At 32.7% G+C, this 23,048-nt stretch overlaps 2 protein-coding genes across 4 annotated transcripts; both read right to left on the bottom strand.

Annotated features, from left to right (window-relative positions):
• Positions 1-3,860: 3,860 nt before the first annotated feature.
• Positions 3,861-12,166, bottom strand: LOC18054663 (large proline-rich protein BAG6). Of its 3 annotated transcripts, XM_006453660.2 has the most exons (16): positions 11,911-12,166; positions 10,893-11,028; positions 10,532-10,649; positions 10,083-10,163; positions 8,986-9,086; positions 8,805-8,876; positions 8,301-8,462; positions 8,084-8,153; positions 7,823-7,995; positions 7,462-7,626; positions 7,302-7,373; positions 7,090-7,219; positions 6,274-6,693; positions 4,988-5,415; positions 4,707-4,784; positions 3,864-4,253 (listed from the first exon to the last, which is right to left on the bottom strand). In XM_006453660.2, the coding sequence occupies exons 2-16, from the start codon at positions 11,004-11,006 to the stop codon at positions 4,245-4,247; spliced, it is 2,193 nt and encodes a 730-aa protein (XP_006453723.1). In that variant the 5' UTR covers positions 11,007-11,028; positions 11,911-12,166; the 3' UTR covers positions 3,864-4,244. The 3 variants fall into 3 exon arrangements, 1 of the variants encoding a protein (XP_006453723.1); XR_002903846.1 differs by having other exon boundaries at positions 3,861-4,253; positions 4,707-5,415; XR_002903848.1 differs by lacking the exon at positions 10,893-11,028 and having other exon boundaries at positions 3,863-4,253; positions 4,707-5,415.
• A 6,885-nt stretch (positions 12,167-19,051) lies between these two features.
• LOC18054664 lies at positions 19,052-20,911 on the bottom strand. The gene is made up of 5 exons (XM_006453661.2): positions 20,707-20,911; positions 20,499-20,560; positions 20,292-20,379; positions 19,650-19,720; positions 19,052-19,512 (listed from the first exon to the last, which is right to left on the bottom strand). The coding sequence occupies exons 1-5, from the start codon at positions 20,774-20,776 to the stop codon at positions 19,324-19,326; spliced, it is 480 nt and encodes a 159-aa protein (XP_006453724.2). The 5' UTR covers positions 20,777-20,911; the 3' UTR covers positions 19,052-19,323.
• Positions 20,912-23,048: the final 2,137 nt, after the last annotated feature.

Raw genomic sequence — 23,048 nt, forward strand, 5'->3', positions numbered from 1 at the left:
AAGAGAAAAAGGAAAAAGAAGGGAAAGGAAGGAGGAAAAAAAAGGGGAAAGAGAAGGGAGAGAGGAAAAGAAAAAAAGAAAAAGGGGGGAGGAGAAAGGGAGAGGGGGAAAAGAAGAAAAGAAAAAAAGGGGGGGGAGAAAAAGGGAAAAAAGAGGGAAGGGGGAAAAAGAAGAAAAAGAGGGAGAAAAAAAAAAGAATTCCCCCCCCCCCCCCCCCCCCCCCCCCATTTGCACAAAATGCGAAGTTTGGTCAATGAATCTCTTAATTAATTGATCTTTTTAGCTACTACTTGCAACCCAAATGCGGTGCGGGTTGCTACTAAAACCAACCCCAATTATACAGATTGGAATTCCTTCATTTTGATGACTATAAAACATTAACATACTAATCACACTTGGGGTTGGGGATTCAATCCCAGATTTTCACAAAAATTAAAAAAAAAAAAAAAACCGAGGCAAAGAAAAATCATAGTTATACTTTCATTAATTTTCACTTGGGTGGTCAAAAAAGACACGCAATTTATTATTATTTTTCTTACTTTATTAAAATTGCCATATCTTGATTGATTGCAAAGCTTGCCTCGATGCAACAAAAGTACCTTAAACAGTCAAGCCAAAGGGTGATTGAATATCTTGTCAAGTATAGCTGGCAATGCAAAGGAATATGCTTGGTTGCTTGATTCTTGACCTAAATGTTGCAGTCTGATGTGGCCTTTTGTAGTCCTCCAATTGATGTTAGTGGAGCCGTTGCATTATGCCATTATTGCCCAAACAATTTGTGCCATAAATGTAAATTCTAAGCTGAGTCATTCACACCCATTCTTGCTTAAGAATTATTTATTCACTTACTTATGCGCGGTTAAGTTGGTCCATTAAGGCTCAAGATTGACTTATTCAAAGTGCCACTACCCAAAAAAAAAAAAAAAAAGAACCACCAATTATTAAGACAAAGAAATGAAGCCAAGAACGTCAATGGACAGCAAAAATGCACAGTAATAATTAAAGAGTGATTATATTATATACATAAGCAATCTATGAGAAATATCCCAAAGTCAAAGTGAATCTTCCATCATCTAATGCGAAAGGAATTAGAGCATGTTGCACTATATAAATCACATCATCCATGGGGAATGGAAACTTTGTAACTTCTCTCAGGCAAGACAATATAAAATCTTATTGGCTGATGCACAATGATACTTTAGCCTTGAGGACAAGGTTGCTTTTTAAGAGGGGGGAATTGTTATGGGTCTTTTATTATTCATTTTCAATGCTTTTTTTATTTTTAATTATGAGTCCAAGAGTTGGGTTAGTGGGTTAGTCTGGTGAGTCATTGGTTGTTAGGTTAGACCAAATCTTGTGGGAAGACTTAGTTTTTCCTTTTTCTTTGGGATTTGATCAGTAAGCTAGTTTTAGTTTGTATTTGATTATTAAATAAGTCATGAAATACATGAATAAAGGATTATGCAGTTATTTGACATTAAAATTCACTTGAGTTGCTGAGGTCTAGATTCCTCTGTTAACTTTAAGCTCTTAGTTTCAAATTCTCTTCATTATAGGTTCTAATAAAAATAAAAGATCCAATCCCCAGTACGTGCCACTGTTGTCGACTCAACCCGGCCCTCATACCATATCACAACTTGAAGTAAAGGAAAGGCCAAACACTTATTCATGAAGTCACCCAATCCTGCCTTTATTTAACGTGAGTCCGGCTATATTATAACTACTCTATAATAGAGCATTGTTGATAATTGTACGATTATAGAAACAAATATTAAATCTATAATTGTTGTTATGATATGATGGTCATCATCAATGCTTCACGATAGAATAGCTCCACCATAGCCATTGCCATTTAATATTTATATTTTGTTTATTTATCAAAGAAATAGCAGACACTCTGATCAAGCTCAGTCGGAGATAGGATAAATCAGCCCTAGGATATCTCTCCATATAAACAAATGGATTAGCCTTGATTTTTTGGAGGCTCAAAAAAAAATTTTAAAAATTAAAATTAATTTTAGTATTTAGTAAATTTTTTAAAGAAGTAAAATCCCTCCACCCTACAGTAAATTTTTTAAAGAAGTAAAAAAAGATAAGAATAATTTTTCAAAATCTGATTTTGAGAACTATTTTTATACTTCATATATATCCTCACATCTACTAAAAAAAATCTAAAATTAGCCTTATTAATTACAAATGATTCTGGTTTTCAATGTTAGGATTTTGACATGTGTAGGTATAAAATACAACTTAATTTATTGATCATTACATAGAATTTAATTAAGATATTTATGAAAGTATGATTTATTCAATTCTCACCAAGAATAGAAGGATTTCAGTTTTGATTGGGTCGGTTCCAAGATTTTTTTTTTTTTTGGTCTACCTTACTTTATTTTCTTCATTTTTATCTTATATCAATAAGATATTAATAACTCAATCAAAATAAAATACTTTAAAGAGATTATTATTTTTATCAATTATATTGAACTAACAAAATAAAATAATAAAATATTTTTACTAGTTATCAATTATTATATATACACAACTAAAATTATTTTATATACATATTTATAATTTGTAAATAAATTTTATTTAATATTATACTAATTCAGTCATTTACATTTTGTATCAGTTTAACAATAAGATTTACCAAATACATACAGTTTTTTTTAAGCTCACAACACTTGTAAAGATAAATTTTATCAAATATTTATTTAATTCTTTTCAAAATTAATTATTTTTACAACATAATTAATAACAATTATTTTAAAATCTACAATATTATTAAATTAGTCCATAACTTCTTATCCGCTTCGACCTATTTTTGGGCCCAATTATTCACACCCTCGGCCCAGTTGGGTAAGCTCCAAGCTTCTAATTGATGATATTCCTTTCCATACATGCATATTTGTAACGAGTGTTGCTAGGCATATAGAAAGGCGAGAGAAACTCGAGAAAATCTGTTTTCTTTATTATTTTTATTGATATTTTAATTTTTTTTAATTGAAGGGTGAGAGATTTTGGGAGAAATCGTAAGTATTACATTGGTTCATAAGAATAAGTGCAAAATTACTAAAAGATACCAAGAAATAGGGGTGGGCAAATTCGGTTTGGATCGGTTTGAGACATATTCTCAAACCGATCCAAATTTATCGATTTGAAATATTTTCAAACTGATATCAATCTAAATTTTTTTCAAACCGAACCGATCCAAACCAACTGAATCGGTTTGGATCCTCAGTTTGAGCTTATTAGCTAAAATCCCATTTCTTTTATATTATTTTACTTAAATTATTTGTTATTTTTTTGTGTCCGTAATCTAAATTAATACCTCTTTTATATTATTCATATCTACTTTAATATCTACATAACAATTCAAAGATACATTCATACAAATTTACAGCATAATACATCCTAATAAAGAAGTTCTTAACCTGTTCATTCAAAACAAACTCACAAAATTAAAATAAACTTGAACAACGTTTGACAATTAAAATATTATGCATCTTGTCCATCAAAACTTATAGCCCAATTACTTTTGATTTGTCAAAATCTACATAAAATGATAAATATAATTAGTTAGATTGCTTAACTTAGAATATAATGTAATTATATAATATTTCTAGATTGGATCGGTTTGAATCGATTTGAAATCCTTCCAAACCGAAATCCAAACCGAGTGATGTCGATTTACAATCCAATAAACCGAAACCAGTTTTTTTACTAATGAAACCGATCCAAACTGATCTAAATGATCGGTTTGGATTGGTTCAGTTAAGATATGCCCACCCCTACCAAGAAAAGGGCTATGTTGTAAAAAAGATTTTGATAAATTCAATGCAAAACATCAAAAAATGACTGGAAATAGAAACAAAAATCATTATGATTTGCTTGTTCCTGAAAATATTTTATTCCCTAACAAGCATTCATTTAAGTATGGTATGGACATTCATTATACAAGTCCGAAGAAGATAGCATGTACCCCCCACGTATGCCAGAACAGATTGCAGCACATTAACTCAATCGTAGTAGTGTCTGTCACAAACATTCCATTTGTGATGGAAATTTAAAATTAAAAAAAAGGGGAGAGAGAGAGAAATTAGGACTTCATCACATCTGACTAGATGAGATTGCCGCCATTCCTCTGTAGAACACTATGCTGAGGGAAATACATTATTCATATTGCCCACAATCATCAATCATCCAATTCCATCAGATAAATGAGTCCCCTGCCATACCACTAATCACTCCATCTGCATCAAGGGAACCGCAGTATTATATTATACTACTATTGTAACAAAATTTACTCAATGTACATCAGATGCTGCATAAAACCGAACAAGCTCAAAGTATGATATGCAGCACACTACTAAGGGTAACTGTAATGGTGTCATTGTGCAATATATTATATTGCTAAGTAAATTTGATGACATGCAACATGTTACATTAATGGTTCCACTTTACCAAACCAGCTATGTCAACAATAGATAGAAAAGGAGCTCCTTACAGATTAAATGTAGATGATGATTCACATTCATGAAGAAACATAATTTATTTGATTTTGTTAACAATTTTAAAGATGTATGGAAAAGCTCAATCCTCCATCAAGTTTTGGCTTGTCATGGATTTTAACCATATGAGGAAGAAAGATGAAAGGAGGAAAAGTTGACAAAATTAAGGACTTTCAGGCAGCAACATAACTACACCTTTTGACGTTTTGGATTCGGTGCGCTTGGTTCTGAATCACTTTGTCGACGTGATGTCCGAACACTTGAGCTACCAGCCTGCAAAAATATCATCCTTCAGCGTATTCTCTCATATGCATGCAAGTCGATGTGATTATGACTGGGGCAGGGTTTGAAAGGTGGAAGTATATTTGATCATGAACCAAAAGGAAATTAAAAATACAATGTAATACGGAATCTAGGATTAGCCGTACCAGAGGCATAAAAAGCCATTGCAATTGTAATTGGTTAAGCAGTCTTACATGGGTGGAAGAATCTTGAGACATTCTATGCTCAAATGCATTCGCGTCCTCCAAAGGGGTAACAGTTGGTTCTGCACTTGAATGTTGAGATATGAAGGGCATTATCTGATGAAGCAAGTTAGATAAAAAAATCCCTTCATCAGTAGCACTTGCTTCTGCTGCTGAAGAGCCAGTGGATGAAACTACACGATCTCTAAATGTAGCTGCATGCTCCGGAACAGAATCAGAAGCTGTTCCATGTAAGCCACCATTTTCTACATGGATCTCACCACCTGGAAAAAGATTCCTCAGAAGTTGAAGAACACCAGAACGGATCTGTCGCTCTGATTCTTGGTTGTCTTGGGTTCCAGCAGTTGACAGAGTACCAACATTGACACTGTGTGAGTGAGATGCCTCCTGTTGTCTGGAGTTTGGATTTGCCAATGATCCTACAAATGAAAAAACCACTTGAAGGATTCAGTTCCTGAAAGATTACCGTCTTGGTCAACAAATAAAGACGAGTTGCATAAAAATTAAACCAGTCCTGAAACCAAATCTAACTTCAAAAGCAATGCACGATAAATGATCAATCTATTAGAAGAACAAGCAAATTAGAGCATAACAACCCTACCAAACTTTAACGTACGGAATAGACATGCATGCATAGCCATACTAAAGCTCAAAATATGTATTTAACAAGCAGCAAACTCTGAATGCAAATAGCCATTGACCCAGATGAGTTCTCCAACTTCCGAAAGAAATCTAAAAAACAAAAGATGGTGCACCTAGTGATCATTCAGTTTATAATGAGTCATTTTACACACCAAATGAGCAACTCCTTTTACCTTCCACTACCTTTTGAAAAGTTTATATATCAATCGAGTTGCTCGAGTTCTATTTTCCAGGACAGAGAAATGAATGTTGTCCTCAGTTAGATGATTACTCATATCAATTTATTAAAATACAAATGAAAGAATAATTAGAATAGGCTCTCCTGCAAACATTTTGCATTGATGTTTTTATCAATGTTTTTTTATTAATCAGGCAAATTCAGTCTGCCTGACAATTTTACCAAAAAGTTTGAAGCTGCCATACATGGTCAGAATCGTCACTGGTTATATCTTTTGGATAAACAGAAACCACACAACTACCAAGGATATTAATAGCATCAGCAGTAGTACAAGCATTACTATCAAAACAAGATCAACATTTACTAAAATGAATAATCAAACAAATACCAAGCCTCCTGAAACTAACAACTATAGGAATTCAAAGATTTCAAGAAATAATTGTAAATGTTACATTACCATTTCGTGCAGGATCTTCAGCATTTTGTTGCCCTATAGAATCAGGAACTGATGGCTGCTCAGTTTGCAGTCCAGCAGGATGATGCTCACCAGATACTTGATGTCCCTGTTCACCACTCACAAGTCCAGAAGCTACATGCTGAAATCTTCCAAGAACCGGATAATATAAGCTGACAGGATTACTAGATGAATCTGAAGGTAGGCGCCCAAAGGGAGCTGGAACGGCTGCTACCATGGTTCTAATTGGCACTACTCGTACACCAGATTCTCCAGCAGAAGATGAACCATCTGAGTTCCTTGTAGTTGCTTGACTGCCAAGGTTATCAGTGCCAGAAGCTGTTGCTGTGTTTCCTTGGCCTGGGGCCTGCTGAGTATTACTGCGTTCCTCTTGAATAGCATTAGAACCCACCATTGACGAACCTTCCAGTAAAATCAACAATTGTAAGAACTTTAAAAACGCACATGTCTGACACTTGAGGCCACATTTCCATATGTGTGAACGCCATGTATAGTTACAGAAGATTCCACTTCTATATAACTAGTAAAAGCGTGGGGAAACGAGGATTGCCACCTCTGTTGTCAAGAAGCTCACACAGGTTGCAATTGCCATTACATGATATAAGTATTTCATCCAAAAGTAGTCAGATCATAATTAATTATGGTTAATATTTAAAATTCACAAATACACATATTTGACAGTTTTTCATGAATGCATAATTTTGGATGCTGAACAGCTTCTATTAGTCATTATCAAAAGTCCAGATATGTATGCACCAAAAAATTTTAAATATTACAGGCAGAAAATAAGCAGGATACCTCTTCGTATTTGTATATCAATACGCCTTGGAAGAAACCCAGCACTACGTCCATTAACCAAACCAGAGCCAGGCTGTACAGACCCCATGGGAATGGCACCAAAGCTTGTTCCTGGTTGAAAAGGAAGAGGCTGAACACATATCGTCCAACGATCAGTAAAAGGAAAAATTTGAAGTCAACAAGAAGATTTAATCATAAGCAGAGAATATTGCCTGAACCATGAGAGGGTTAGGACCAGAAGGTGATATGAAAACTGCTGGCCCAGCATTAACCACAGCTTCAGACTGCATAAGAAAATGAGTCAAAGACAAACTTAGGCGAAGTAATGTGAACCGAGGTGAAGCCATACAAAGGGTAACAGAATTATCCTACCGGAGTTTGACCTAGTCGCAAAGTCATGGTTGTACGACCAAGTTCAAGAAGAAAAGCACCTAGATTATGCAGTAGAAGACCTGCACTCCATGCAGTTGTTTGAATACTTGTCCGTAAAGATGGATCTGTCACATTCGCTTGATTCTCAAGTTGCCTCGCAAGTTGCTATCAGTATGTAAGAAAACATACCAATCACACAAAATATTAATCAACAGAATCTCAGGACCACTGGAGTTATTATACAGGATTCTAGAAAAAGAAAATATACTTCAAAGAGTTGGTTAATATCATGGTCAACAAAGGAAAAGGTCGTACATTGATCACCAAAACAAACAATTAAGATGTAAGACAAGAAACATACATGAAGGCACTCTGCAGATTGTTCAATGAGCATTTGTCTGGTAGACTGCATCACTTCTGCTAAAGATGCAGGCATTGGAAGCCCTTCTTGTAATGACCCTGGATGTGAAGCTGAGTTAGTGTTTCCTTCTATGGTACTATTTGTAGCAGCAGTGTTGTTGCCACCACCTCTGCCTGCCCAAAATCAACAAAGAATTATAGCAGTGCCTAACATGTATAGCACAGTGGAATATTACAGTATAAAAGGGTGATAGGAACAGACCTATTCCATCAAATTCGTGCCTCAATTGACTTAGATATTGGGACAAGGTTGTCAAAGAATCAGGTATTACCTACAATGAAAGAGAAATATTACCAAAATTTGTCACATAACCCTACTAGGTATATCTCAATTTTTACTTCTTATAGCTTGATAAAAAGTAAATCCGCACACTGCAAGACCATAAATTGATGAAGCAAATCGAGAATTTTACGCTTACAGGAGGCTGCAAAGTCCCCAAGGAAATTGCTGTTGGAATCCCAAAAGCACTATGTGGTCGATTTGATTGAAACCGTGTGCCACCTTGTTCAGGTTGTTGATGGGCCGAGTCTAATGCACTACCAGCATCTGATGTCCTTTCGGGTCTTTGCATTGCATGTTCCTGCTAAATCCCCAACCCCAGAAAAATGAAAATGAATATAATAAATGCACGTAGATAGAAGAATACAAATTAATCAGTCGATTGTGGCGATCTAAGATCCTAAATTTTAGGAAACCTTCAACAAATTATCTCCTCCAATCAAGAAATCATAAAAATATCTGTGTCAATTTTTTCCCCCAACTTTTGGCAGGGGTAGTTTGTGTGAAAGAGGGGGAAGGGAAAGGGTGCTGTGGTTGTGATAGAGGAAGAATCTTATTTCTTTTCAAGACCACCAGCATTGCACACAATACTTCAACCGACCTATCTAAGTTAAAGTTTCAGGGAATTGAGATTATGACTTACCCTGAGATCTATCCCACCACCACCACTTCCAATATTTGAAAGACCAAAAGAGCCCAGAACAGCCGACACAATCTGCTCAGAAGAAAATACAAAGATTGAGAAATTTCCAGGGAGAGATTATTCAACCAGCTTGAAATCAAAATTCATGTTCCATTCCAATCCAATCTACATGCTGTCTAACCTGACTGATCTCTGAAGGAACTCCATCTCCTCGATCAGGAAGATTGAAAGTTTCAATTACAACACTAGGGGCTACATGACTACCATGGCTGCGGCTTGTACCTGATCAGGTTCAATTTCACGAAATAAGAGGATTTAGCTTGGATCTCTCAGTAGTTTTAAAAGTAACAGAAACCATTTATTCAAAAGCGCACACCCATCATATTGATACTATAAACATAAATGCAAATTTTAGACAACATAAGAAATGTTATTAATGCATCATGATTCAGTACATGACGAGGACAGGCCGACAAGATCTTTAATATAAAATTAATAAATTTGAAGCATACAAGAGAAGGCCAATAGCAAAAGGAATGGTATGCATGTAAATGAGGGCAAAAAGGTAAATGAAAAATAAGAATTCAATAAACATGGATGGAATGGCACAAGACAGTTCAAAGAAAATATCCAATTCAATGTAAATTGCAGATATAAAACACCTGGAAGTACACATAGGAAGCCCAGTCCCCAGAAAGTGTGATTGTTCCCCTAATACAGTGGACAACGTATTAAACACAAAGGAATTACTCTTCCCAGTCCTAGATTCCTCTGCTATGGAACCTACAGCTTCAGCATGCAAGCACCGAAGCCACAGTACCTAGAAAATACTCAACTAATCCTAAAAGTGAAAGGAAAGACTTGTGTGATCCAAACCTTCTGTCACAATAATACTTGCACATAAAACATATATGTTCAAAGATCTTTTTCCACTAAATAAGACCAAATACTAAATAAACTTCCCACCTTCCCCAATTCCTGCAAAAAATAAATAAATAAATAAAAATACCACCTTAAGAAGGGCACCCACCTGCTAAATGCTCCTCTATGAATTTGCCCCCTCTCCACTCCCACCACCACACCCCCCCTTCCCCTTTCCAAAAAACCCCAACCCCAAACCCCCACCCCCCCCCCCCCCCCCAATGGGGCCACAGGGCCAACCCATCAACTGGGAAAGAAAGAATCTTAATCACATGGAGCATGAAATTTATTGAGATTAGAACAAGTAGAACAGACAACATTTTAAAACAATAGCATAAATCCTTAATTGAATCCAACCTGGAAGATTATGGGTGCCATCAGATGATGATGTAACTGGTTGCCTGACCACCATATGCAAGGTGTGGCCATCCTCAACATCTAATGCAAGTTAAGAAATTAAAGGAAAATGTAGAACGTGGAGTGATACTGCAAACAATGATAAGCAAGCTATAATCTACAGATTGTTACATGAAGGAAATATAAAAGTTTACTGGCAGTATGCGTGGTTGTATAATTAGTTAAATCCTTCATCGATATCCCGCTCAAAAGGCCAAATGACTATTACTTCTGAAATTTATTAAAACGAAACTCCCATACTGATTCTAAAAGTGCAAAAGTCGCTTCTTATTTGAGTGCATAAGTTATATCAGGATCAACAGCTACTCCCCAACCACCAGCCTTTGCAGCCAACATCCTAAAACTCCAAAATTCCACAACTCAAATAAGCATTAAAAGACCAAGGATACGGTAGGCTGAGAGGAGTTGATCATCTTTTAGAACCTTTCCACGACATATTAGACGTTGTTGCTCCGATAACACACCCGTGACAGAAGCAATCTGCTCTTTCAAAGCAGGAACTGGTACCTGCAGAACATTTAGAGAATACTAATTCTATCACAAAGCTAACATAAAAGTCAATAGCAACATGTCTCCATGGACAATATACATGCGTTACTGGTCTTAACTATAAGAAACAATTGTGCTAAGAACAAATCAACTAGAAAAAAGAACATTCAAGTCATAGATCCATGGACAGAATTTAAACCTGCAGTCTAACACAAGGCAGGAACTTAAGTAGGATGATGACAAGAGAGCACCAGAAGTCACCTGTTTATCAACTCTCAAAGTATAGGTTTGTGAATCTAGTGTTTTTATCTTAATTTCAATGGTGGTTTCAGAACTTTCAGCCCCAGGAATTTTAACAGTACCACGACTCTCCATTCTCTGCTGACCGTTCAGATACCTAATTAAAAAAAAAAAAAGCACAGAAAGAAAATACTACTAAAAGAGTCACCTTCTTGTGCTTGAATAGCTATATATGCATTGATAAGAAAATACTACAAAATCATGGCAACGAGAAACTGATGTAAAATTTTAAAATCAAGAATGATGCAGTATGTGATACTCCAAAAAGAATACATTTTTGCTTCTCAACATGTAAAAAGCTAGATTATGCATGTTTGAAGAAGATAATGATCTTCTTCTTCCAGCATCCAAGAAATAGGTAAGCCATTTGACCTTGACCCAAGCCCTTCAAAAATAGATGTTTGAATTTGTAATGGCCAAATTCCTAGCTTTGATATCAACAAAATAGTATATGGGGATCGCAACTCTTCCAAAATAAAACTTGATTTTATGCCATAACTAAAAATCAACTGAGGGGTAAATTAGATACAGGAGCTGAAGTTGAAATCACAAGCAAAAGCTTTGATATAAATGTGAAAGGATTAAGAATCCATCACAAAATAAGCACACGAATGGACCTGAGATTGGGAAACCACTGAACGGATGACCAGACAAAATTTTCATTTTTTTTTAATCTATAACTCGCAAAGTTGGAAACGGAAAGCAGTGACTAAAATCACAATTGCCAAATTGCAAAATTCCATGAGGCTTAAATCACATAAATAGAAACAGCCATTTGCAGAAAAAACAAATATAATCAACATCAGATAGCGTTAAAAAAGAAAAGAAAAAAACAAAAAACAAGAGTCCCAGCTGCTAGGGTTTTTTCAGACCAAGGAAGAAAGAAAGGTAAAAAAGGCAGAAAGCGGACACCTTAAGCTTAAAACCAGAAAACAATCAGCAAGAAAAAGGATGAAGAAATCGCACGATAAAAGAATACCTGAGATCAGATAGTAATGATTTGGAGATGTAGAAGACAGAGCGAGAGAGGAGGAGGGACCCCAGATGAGTGTCAGAAGAAACAAACAATAGAGTACAGAGACAGACGGTAGTCTTTTGTTTACTATGAATTATGAAAGAGCAGCTTAACAGAACCGGACAGGCCCCGTGCCGGGCCGTAAGTCTGTATCTGTATCCGTATGATGCTCTCTCTCTCTCGTTGTGTTCAGTGCGTTGCAATTTAGGCCCGAGAGGGAAATGAGTATTCACTTACTGTGCCGGATTTTGTGGTTCTTACTTATCTTAAGAATTTTATTTTTATTTATTTACTTTAACACTGACTCAATTAGATGGCTATTTTTTTTATTTTGATTTGGATTTGGGAAAAAAAAAAATTATCTACCATCCATCCATTTTTTTAATTTTTTTTATTGAAATGCACCGTAAATTACATTTCTTTTCACTTGTTCACTTCTGTTTGGAAAGAAAACTAACGGAATATTATATAAATAATTTTTTTACCTTCAAATGTAAAAGATAAATTATCCACCGACCATCTTTTTTTGTATTATTTCAAAAATACGCAATTTTTAATTTTTTTTTACTGAACTCCACTTGAAATTATATTATTTTGCACTTATCCACCATTGTGTCGTTGTGAAATGATAATTTTACCTTTATGATATCAGTAAAGTTCTAACGGTGTTATAACGAAAGTGGACTAATGAAAAAAATGTTAACTTCAGATGGAGCGCTGCAAAAAAAAAATTGTTTATTTTTTAAAAACAGTGAAAAAACGAGTGGACGGTGGATAATTTCCCTTTGAAAAATAAGGATTATATGAATAGAATAAAGATTTTTTCACATCACAATTTTGTTAATAATGTATGCATCCATATCAATTAAAAGTCTTGGCAAAATATGAGACGCATTGATTGCCCAATATGAACACGACACGAATAAATATGTATAAGTTGTCAAATTTGACACGATTATTAAATGAGTCAGATTCAGGTTGACACAATTTTTCCCGTGTCGGGTTAGAATTAAAATTATTGACCCATTTACCCGAATAATGACACAATCATATTTTCTATTTAAAATTGATTTTTAAGTTTTTATCATTAAAACTCAAATATTTGACATGATTCTCTTTTTCTTTTTTTTGGATGACAGACATATACGTAGTGTTTTATTTTAAAAAAATTTATATAAATTTAGAATTTTAATAGTGTAAGTGTATAAAATATTGATACACGTGTATATTTTATGATATCAATATATAATATCATTTACATATATATATATACACACTTTAAATACTGTAAATGTGTAAAAGTTTGGGGGTGTATGTGTAATATTTGTTAAATATATAGATATTAAATATGTTATTGAGTAATTTGTTTATTTTTTATGTCGGATTTGGGTCCCAATATTTTGACATAATTATTAAATGGATCGTGTTTGAATTGACCTAAATTTGATACGACATGAAAATGACACGACATAAACACGATCTAGTGACCCGCTTTGCCAACTCCACTGTCCACCTGTATTGATTAGCATAATGGTTACAAGTTAAGATTTGCTGGCACTAGATGTGATCAATTATGTATTTGTAGGGGGAACTTGAACTTCTTCTCGCAAATGGAGTCATAAATAAAATATAAGTGTGTAAATTCTACATTAATTTTTTAGTCCTTAACTCCCTATAATTTAAAACTCAAGCCATCGAGTGGCTAACTAAATAATTGTGTCAAGCCTCCTCCCTTGAGTTGATGTAACTATGTAAATTACGTATATGATGTATTTACCAATTATTAATTGAAATGAGTTGTAACTAACATGAGGAATAAAAATGAAAATAAATTATTTGCTTGAAGTGCAGTAATTTGAATTGAAATAGACTATATTACCATTGATATCTTTACTTTATCTTGGAATCGAATAAATTATTCTAATGTATTAAAATATTATTAATTAACTACTGTCATTACAATAGTATTATGCTTAATTAAGATATTTAATCACATGTCACCAATCATTTATTTCATTTACATGCTATTAATCATTATCTTATAATTTTTACAACACACGTAAATTTCCACATCAATAATTATCCCAATTGAGTATCAAATTGAGTAAGTATACTATCACTCTTGTCATTAATATAATTATTTATTGTAATAATTATGATTATTATTATTATTCAAAAAATTTAAAAAATTCAAATATAAAAAAACATATAGAATAACATACAACAACACCACAAATTCATTCACAAATAAAAATGCCACAACATAAATCAAGCATTAAAAATAACATAAACCCAACTATCCAAGTCTAATAACACCATAAATCTAAGTAGATTCCAAGCTAGTGTATTTTACTTTTAGGGTTAAGTTAGATTTTTCTTCAATTAAGTCATTAAACTTATATATTTTCTAATTGAGTTTTAATTTAATAAATAATATTTGAACTAAAAAATATGTTGATCTAGATATTCGACTTTCCAGATGTACTTGCATCCGTATCCGAATTTGGATTCGGATGGATATTTCATATTAACACTTGAATTTGCATTTTTTTACATATGTGGATCCAAATTTTTTCAAATCCAAATCTTTAAGATCTTGCAAAAGTAGGCCGAACCCGAATTTTTTTGTTGTCCCTATAAATTAACATGACCCTCTTTAAGATTATGATACATTATTCTTTTACAATAAGACAGACAAGTTAAAAGCTCATATAACATTTTTTTGCAGACAATTGCTTTTTTGGTAAATTCGTATTTATAAACTATTAGGTTGCTTTTCTTGTTTTAGTGAACTTTTATTCTTGTAAATGGTAAATTGATGTAAGTGTCATATAGTTCACTTCATAAACTCTATTATGTGGAAGGATTTGGGTTCAGTACTGATATGACATTTTTACTCATCTTTTAGAAAGATACCATTAGTAATTATTGGATAAAAATATAAAACTAATTAAATTTTAACCATATGTTATTATAAATATATGTGTGGTAAAAGATTATGAAAGTTAAATACAGATCAGTTCAATACTATATCCAAATCCTATGTGAAAATATGAGATATGTAATTTAAATCCTACTCTTATATATGAGAGAAAATTGGTTTACCGTTATGCTATTATTAAAAAAAATTGATGAAATTATATGAATATTGTCAAAAGAGCAAGCTGTTGGATCTTTAATCCAATATTGTTGGATCCTTAATCTAAAATTGGGTTTATGTGTGAATAATTATGTGTTGTGGATTGTCACATAAGGTTAAACTCAATTAAAAGTGATCTATTAAGGTTCTTAAAATTGAGTCTTTAATGTATTTGATAGGGTGTGGTATTTTAATGTGTAGAGATTTAAGGGCAATTTTTATTTCTATGATAAGTTAAAATAAGAATACTTAAAAATAATAGAAAAAATTATCTATTTAAATTATTATAGTCCCCAGATCACACGTAACATTCTATTCTTTACTGATATCCTATCATCAGAAATAGTGCACAAAAAAAACTTAAAGGATTCTCTAGGAGAACGTGAAAATATTTTATGGAGTACTACATAACAAGTAATTTGAAAATCTTCCAAACTCCGAAAGACTGCAAAATAGAGTGAAAGAACTAGGTGTGCAAATCTTTCTCTAAAGTTTTATTCCTGTCCTATTTTCGTATAAGGGATCGACCACAATAGCAGCCAAGAGAGGAAATTGTCACCACTCACCCATTCTTTGATGCTTAGGGGTGGGGGGGGGGGGGGGGGGGAGGGAATTTGTAAGATACATTTCCATGTCTATCAAGTTGTGATAATAATTTAAAAATATTTGTGGTGCCTTTTTTCCACTCTTTCTCAAGCTTTTTGATACCATTCATTTTTACAAGTTTTAAATGTTCTTCCAACTGAAGCCAATCTAGTAGGATCTTCAACCATGTAAAAGCTTATATGGTCTTTATATTTTAGTTCTTTTTGTAAAGAAAGTGTACCAGGTTATGAGATATCAGTTTATCAAATGCCATTAATTTTCATTACAATAACTAGAACAAAATGTATTAACATCAAGAATTGTAATATCTTATGTATATATTACTTTGAAGCCAAAGCAATGAACAAAAGACACTTCACATAAGTGATTAACAGAACGATTAACATATTTGTTTCCTCTTATTCAACATCGACTGTGTGTAGATTCATTGCGGTCAAATTTTCATCTCTTTAGAATAATGAGAAACAAACTAGATTTTGAGGTTTCAGCATAGAGTGAAACTTAAATGCCTCAAAGAGCTATCTATGAAATGTCAAATAGTATCACAAGAGACTTGAATATGATATTGTTAATAACAAACAAATAAACAAGTAATTGCGGCTTCCGCTATAGAAATTAAAATGCATGGAACTAAAAGGTATTCAAACCGAAGATGATTTTTGAACTCATCTTGTATGTTTTAACTATTTGTTTATATTGTGATAGTATTTAGAGGTTATTGATTGAATTATTTGCTTCGATATTTATTTCACAAGTTATATATTTGAAAAATGTTGAAAAAATAAATATGACACCGAAAATTTAAGGCCATAAGTTTTGATCTTTATAAAGAATTAATATTTTTTAACATTATGCTAAAAAAAGTCAAATTTCTAAAATTTAAGACTTGTATCTTTAGTATTTTTCTAAGTACTAATAAGTATTATTTTCTAAATATATAATTTAAAGTCTTTCACTAATTTATTTAATTTTACAAGTTTTTCTCTAATACAAAAAATAAGTTATTTGTATATTTGGGTTAAAACTAAGGAAACAATTTAATTTTGAAAATTACGCTTCAGTACGAATATAAACTTTGGCTTTATCTAGGAAAATGATTTATTGGTCTCTCATTAGGCTCAATCCAACTTTGGTTCAATAATGTAAAAAAATATACATATTATATGTAATACATTTTATTTGAAATATTTTATTTTTTTCCATAATATTAATATATGGGATAGAGAGATCACTTGTGAAATTAAAAATCAAAAGACCATTGGTTAAATAAAAATAAAATCAAAGGAAGCTTATTTGTTTCGAAATGCACTTAAAAAATGTATTTTGCAAAAAAAAACCTTTAACATTACTTTTCCATTTTTCTTTTTTTTAAATAACGATTTTAAAATTTTAGTTAGGACATGATAAGTTCTCTATTTTTGTATGACTTTACATCCAATATTCTAAAATTTAATTAGTAAGCATGTAGAAGATGATAGTTCATTTTCATTTTACCAATAAACGACATGTCGTTTGAACATTTACTAGAAAAACAACCTCACAACCTCATTATTTCTGAAACGACAATGTATAATTGCATGCATAGTGCATATTATTTATGATCCGTCATTTGAATTTTGGCTGCATATGAATTTATGATCCGTCATTTTAATAATGAAATAAAATAATAACTATTTCAATTATTCATATACTTTTACATGCTTGTTTTCTAAAATACCGAGAATAAGTTATTTGTATATTTGAGTAGAGCTAAAGGAAAAACCTTAATTTGAAAATCACGCTTAAGTAAGAACATATAATTTGGTTTATACAGGAATTAAATAATCTCTTGACCTCTCATTCGACTCATTTTAAATTTGGTCCTATAATATAAAAATTGCATGTGTTATATGTAAAATATTTTATTTGAAATATTTATTTTTTTCATAATATTAGTACATGGGGATAGAGAGACTATTTGTAAAATTGAAAATTGAAAGACCATTAGTTAAACCAAAATAAAATTAAAGGTAGCCCATCCCCAAAATACACTTAAAAAAAAAAAAAAACCTCGTACTTCACCAAAAAAAAAATAAAACCACTATGTTTGTTGATTGGTGGGTTAATTGATATACGAATTGGTCAATTTTCAACCATACACTATTGTTAATTAACAAACACGTATGCACAAAAAAAAAATAGTTTTTTTTTTTCTTTTCAATAATCATGAAGAAATTGAAACGTAAATGAGTTGAATTCAAACTGGCGAGTCAATGATTTTCAGTAATCAATTATATTAACATAAAGGATAGCCTTTGATAGCCTTTTGACGGTACAACCATTTCCTTATGATGTTAAACAAGTTGTGGTATTGATTGGAAAGTATCAAAATTAATTATTCATGAAAACAAAGTAAAAGAACCAGAGTTTGGAGCGCTAGCAGCCAATGATCTAACGAAAGTGAAAGAGAAGCTTGCGAAGAATGTTTTTTGTTCCCAGTCTTTCAATGGCTTAATGATGTTTGTTACTCAACATCATCTAAATTCATGAACGTGTGTTACTCCTCACTAAGTCGTGGATACACATTACGTACAACACAAATTGTATTTAAGAGATGAGCCAAATCAATAAAATAGCACAATAAAGGAATAAATACATTTACGACTTGTCTAATCGAAGTTAGAAGATAACAAAAACTTATCAAAATAAGTATCAGGCAAAAATTATAGGATAGAAAAGCTATCAAGAAAGTGCTAAAATGAGACATAAAACGACTAAACTTAAGATGAAGATAAAATGGGATAATATTTAATAAAAATTAAACCATATCCGGTCCATAATAATCAAGAGGCCTTGCATGCCATGACTGATGTTGATATCATCAAAAATAGCTACCAATCTTTTATTCTTTGGTAATTTGGTCTTGAGAGTTAATGAGCCCACAAACACATACAAGCATAAGGTCCCACATGTAGATGACAATTCATGCAATTGCAATCAATTAGTGTAACACTGGTGGAGCCAATTCTCAAAATCCTTGATGGGCAAATCAACTGATAAAGAAACACCAGTTGGTCTTAGTCACACAATGAACCATGCCTACGTCGCTGAACGCACCCCATGTTAGTTTCCCTTTATTACACACATATATAGAGCATCCTCACTTTAATAAAATGAATTACGAAACCTTATTTGCAATATGTAGTGGATATGTTTTCAAATTAAGTTTACCTTGCATTTTATGTTTTACTAGTACATTAAATTCTATGCTCTCTCTCTTTGTTAACTCTAACAATAACACTAAGTGCAAATCCAAAGAGGAAAGAAGAGAAAATCTACATTGGGTCGAATTTATTTATTATTTTGATCATTTTTGGGAGATCTTCTTTTATATATATACAAAAACCTGCAGAGATCGACGTATCTGCCATGAAAAGTGCCTCTGACTCAATCATTAACTATGACAGTAGAAGATAATAATTATAGTACTATAAACGAAAGCATACCTCTAATTGAAGTGAGGCTAGAAAAACTGCAGCATTCCTGTAATGCTGTCCCAACTTCAATCTACTTATGACTATCCTAACTAATTAAAGTATAAACTTGCTCCGACCCTCCAGCTATATTTCTATAGATCTAGAATTGATTAATTGCTAGTTATGGATTGGAGGTTTTCTTCTAGCTGGAGAATAGTCCATTTCAGCAACATCTGTAAGGTCTACACAGTGATCGTCATCATCGGAGCTCTTATTTTGCTCATGATCATCATCAGAAGTTGGCGGTGAGTTAGTAGTGAAATTCCCAGATTGCTTCCCCAAAGATGATGTAGGTTTAACTTCATTCTGTACATGGATGTAATACATATATAGTATTATCAATAATGTAATCTTGTTAAGAAAAAACCTATAACTGTACATATATATGTAAATTAAATGAATTTTGGTTTGCTGGTGATCAATAGTTAATGACTTCAACCAACCTTTGAAGTGGTGGTAGAAAAAGAAGTAGCGGTGGTAGTGGTTGTGGAAATAAGTTTTCTATTCATTGATCCTGCAACAATAGATATGTGAAAATTAATGAAGATATTTATAAATACTTAAGATAAGGTATATTCGCAACTTGTATCCCTAAGTTCATTAATTTTGCGGGATCTCTTTCTCTATCTTTTGGGTGCATAATTTTTTTTTTTCAGAAGGGGTGAATAATTGATTCAACTTAGTTTAGTGAATTATCTAACACAAAAACTATCTGTATATATGAACAGATCGAACAACCCAAATGGCATATACAGATCACTATAATGAGAGAGTTAGAGAATTGAAACATCTAGGGGAAAAGAAATTAAAATAACCAAAAGTTTAATTAATTTGTAAATCACAATTAATTCAGGGGTTTGAATTTGAATCTTCTAATAATAAAATCATATCCACTCAGTACTGTGAAAATCTCAAGTTAAGAACAACTTGAGTAAATCAATAGTTAAGCTAGGAAAAGAAGTTCTTAAACCAATGGTGTTTGGGTTTATGCTTTGTATGTTTACATTGATCTTCTTGAATGCCAGGTAGCCAGTACTGTTTCGATTTCTTAGATACTCCAGAAATAACTGATATTTTCAAGGTACCTGTGGTGCAGTCTTTGCAATGAACAATTTCCTTAATGCTACTGCTGTCATCATCACTTGTTTTGATAAAAAAAGCAATTCTCTCTTTCTGCATTGCATATATATTATAAATTTATAGAAAGAGAGCGGATTAAAATTAGAATAATGTGTAGTGAAATGGAATATAAATCTATCCCTACATATGAAAAGAAGTTAATCAATACTTACATGGATTATCTCATGATGATGATGCCCAACAGATGAGAAGAGTCTTTTCTTAAAGCGAATCCCTAACACAAAAGGAACAAAATTAAATGATATCGTAACCTAACTACATACATATGCAAAAAGAAGAAGAAGAAGAAGAAGAAGGAAAAGGAAAAAAAGATGCTTGAAAATTTTATAAGAGGAAGGAGATATATTGGCCTTGGCCTACCTTGAGCCCCAGTAAAGAGAAGAGATACAACCAGAATAGAGATTACTACTTTTGCAAAAGTCGCCTTCATTGTTTTGAAGAAAGAAAGAAAAAACTTGGGAAGATATATAATTCAAGAGATTATATATAACAGTTTGGTTTTGGAGAGCTCCTAAATAAACGTTGAAGAAGAGATAAAACTAGCTAGCTTTGGTTTTCTCTTTTCTTTTTGTGTCGAAAATCTTGAAAATGAAAAAAGATTGTGGATGGTTGATATTGTAGGGAAGGAAAAGCCTAGCCTCTCTTTATATATAAATTTAGATGGGCATGCTGTTGGCGTTGGGGTCCCATGCTTGCATATATATTGAGTTTCTTTGGCAATAATACAATCAACTTTTACAGCAGGAGGATTTTTCTCCCACTTTCTTTGTTTTTGTTTTGTCTTCCCTTGTTATGTGCAAAATCTTTGTCAAAAGGAAACGACTAATCATTTGGGGCAGAACGCGGCCCCCACATTTTTCAAAATAACATATCTAATTATCTATTGATTGATTTAGTACATGCATGCTTGCTGTATATCTTGTTGCGATCATGCATCATCATTAGAAATGTCAACTTTGCTAGTTTGCTTTTAATTGGCTTGTCATATTTATCAGCAAGCTTTTCACTTTTAGATGGTAATCATACAAGATGCCTATAACCCTAGATTATTTCCCTTTTTGAGTGATGTATCATTTCATAACATATCTATTGATTGATTTAGTACATGCATGCTTGCTGTCTTTTGATTGATATTACGATCAATATCGGCTTGCCACTTTCTGTTTTATACAGTTATAAATAGTTTAACAAATATTTTTGTACAAATAAAATAGACAATGTAAATGAATTGATTGAATACAAATATTTATAAGAAACACATAAATTAACTATTTTTACTTATTATTATTATTTTTTTATCTTTATATCAATCTCTTTACATGACATAAATTTGTATAACTGTTTCTAAACGGGTGTAAACACGGTGGGCCGGATCATAAGGGAACAAGAGGAGTAAATGCGACGGCGACAAACAACGGTGAAAGTCATCACCATTTGCCTGCGACCCTGCGTCTACAGCTGACGTGGTAATTTTGTCAATCGGCTGGGCAAATTAATAGGGTGACCATCCATATGGAAGTCGACATCTAGGCTGGATGATGTGGCGAGTAAGTAGGCCAGATGGACATTGATGATTCACGTGGCATGCTATCTCGGTGGCCTGCAAGAAAACATCTTGGTGGACCTCCCCTGTAGCCTTGTTACTTACTAATTAATTAATTAATTATTAATTTGTTTGCTTGCCCTTTTCATTTATTAAATTCCACCACCGGCTTGTAACCGATATATGCACAGTCTATTACTTTCTTTCAGTCTTTGGGAGCTAATCAACCTAGCTTGCTGGGTTCAATTACTCATTAGTTCTAATTATATTGTCAATATGAGAATGGGATTCTTGTGCAAATTAATTTGATATTGGTAGTAGCTTGTCAAAGAGCTAGTTTACTATTCTTGTGTATATATATATATATATATATATATATATATATATATCTACAATATTGATTAAGGATCGGATGTCTCAAACACTTGAAGTAAGGACGTAATAAAATCAGAAACCAGGGAGAATCCCTGTAATTATGCTACACTTGAGACAAATATATGTATAATTCATTAGATGTGCATTGCATGCGTTATTCACTGGATTCCACATGCTGAGAGGTAATCGCTTTGGAAACATATATACATACATATATATATATATATATATATCTATAATTCATCTTAGTTTGATGCCAAAGATTGTTTGCGTAACTGCTTATTTTTTCATAATTAATTGCTAGAATTCAATCTAGCTAGAGCATATAATGACCTTCGAAAGTGAAACATATGCTTCACAAGAGCACAAGAGAGTTGCAATAATCAAGTAGTATATATGATAACTAAAAGCAAGAAATATATGTATACGATGAATCTTATCCCAGAAGTAGTAAAGTGAATACAAGATGCAATATTCCATTATGATCAAATCAACTGAAGCTTAGTTAAGCATAAAATTGTCAACTATTAAACTATATATCGAAAATAAACGAAAAAGGTACGTATGCTATGTAGAGTAACCAACGCTTAAACCACGTGTCAGATAAATCCTTGTTAGAAATCGGCCGACAAAACGACGACATCACATGGGTTTAGGGGCCAATAGAAGAATATGGACCATACACTAGATACTATATATGCACTAAAATGCTCGACCTCCATTTTCTTATATATGTGGGGATACCATGTTTTGTGATATTGTGTCTCGTGACTGACAAACAATC

Source organism: Citrus clementina, unplaced genomic scaffold (genome assembly GCF_000493195.1).
Source record: "Citrus clementina cultivar Clemenules unplaced genomic scaffold, Citrus_clementina_v1.0 scaffold_1, whole genome shotgun sequence".
In the NCBI taxonomy this organism is placed as follows: domain Eukaryota; kingdom Viridiplantae; phylum Streptophyta; class Magnoliopsida; order Sapindales; family Rutaceae; genus Citrus; species Citrus x clementina.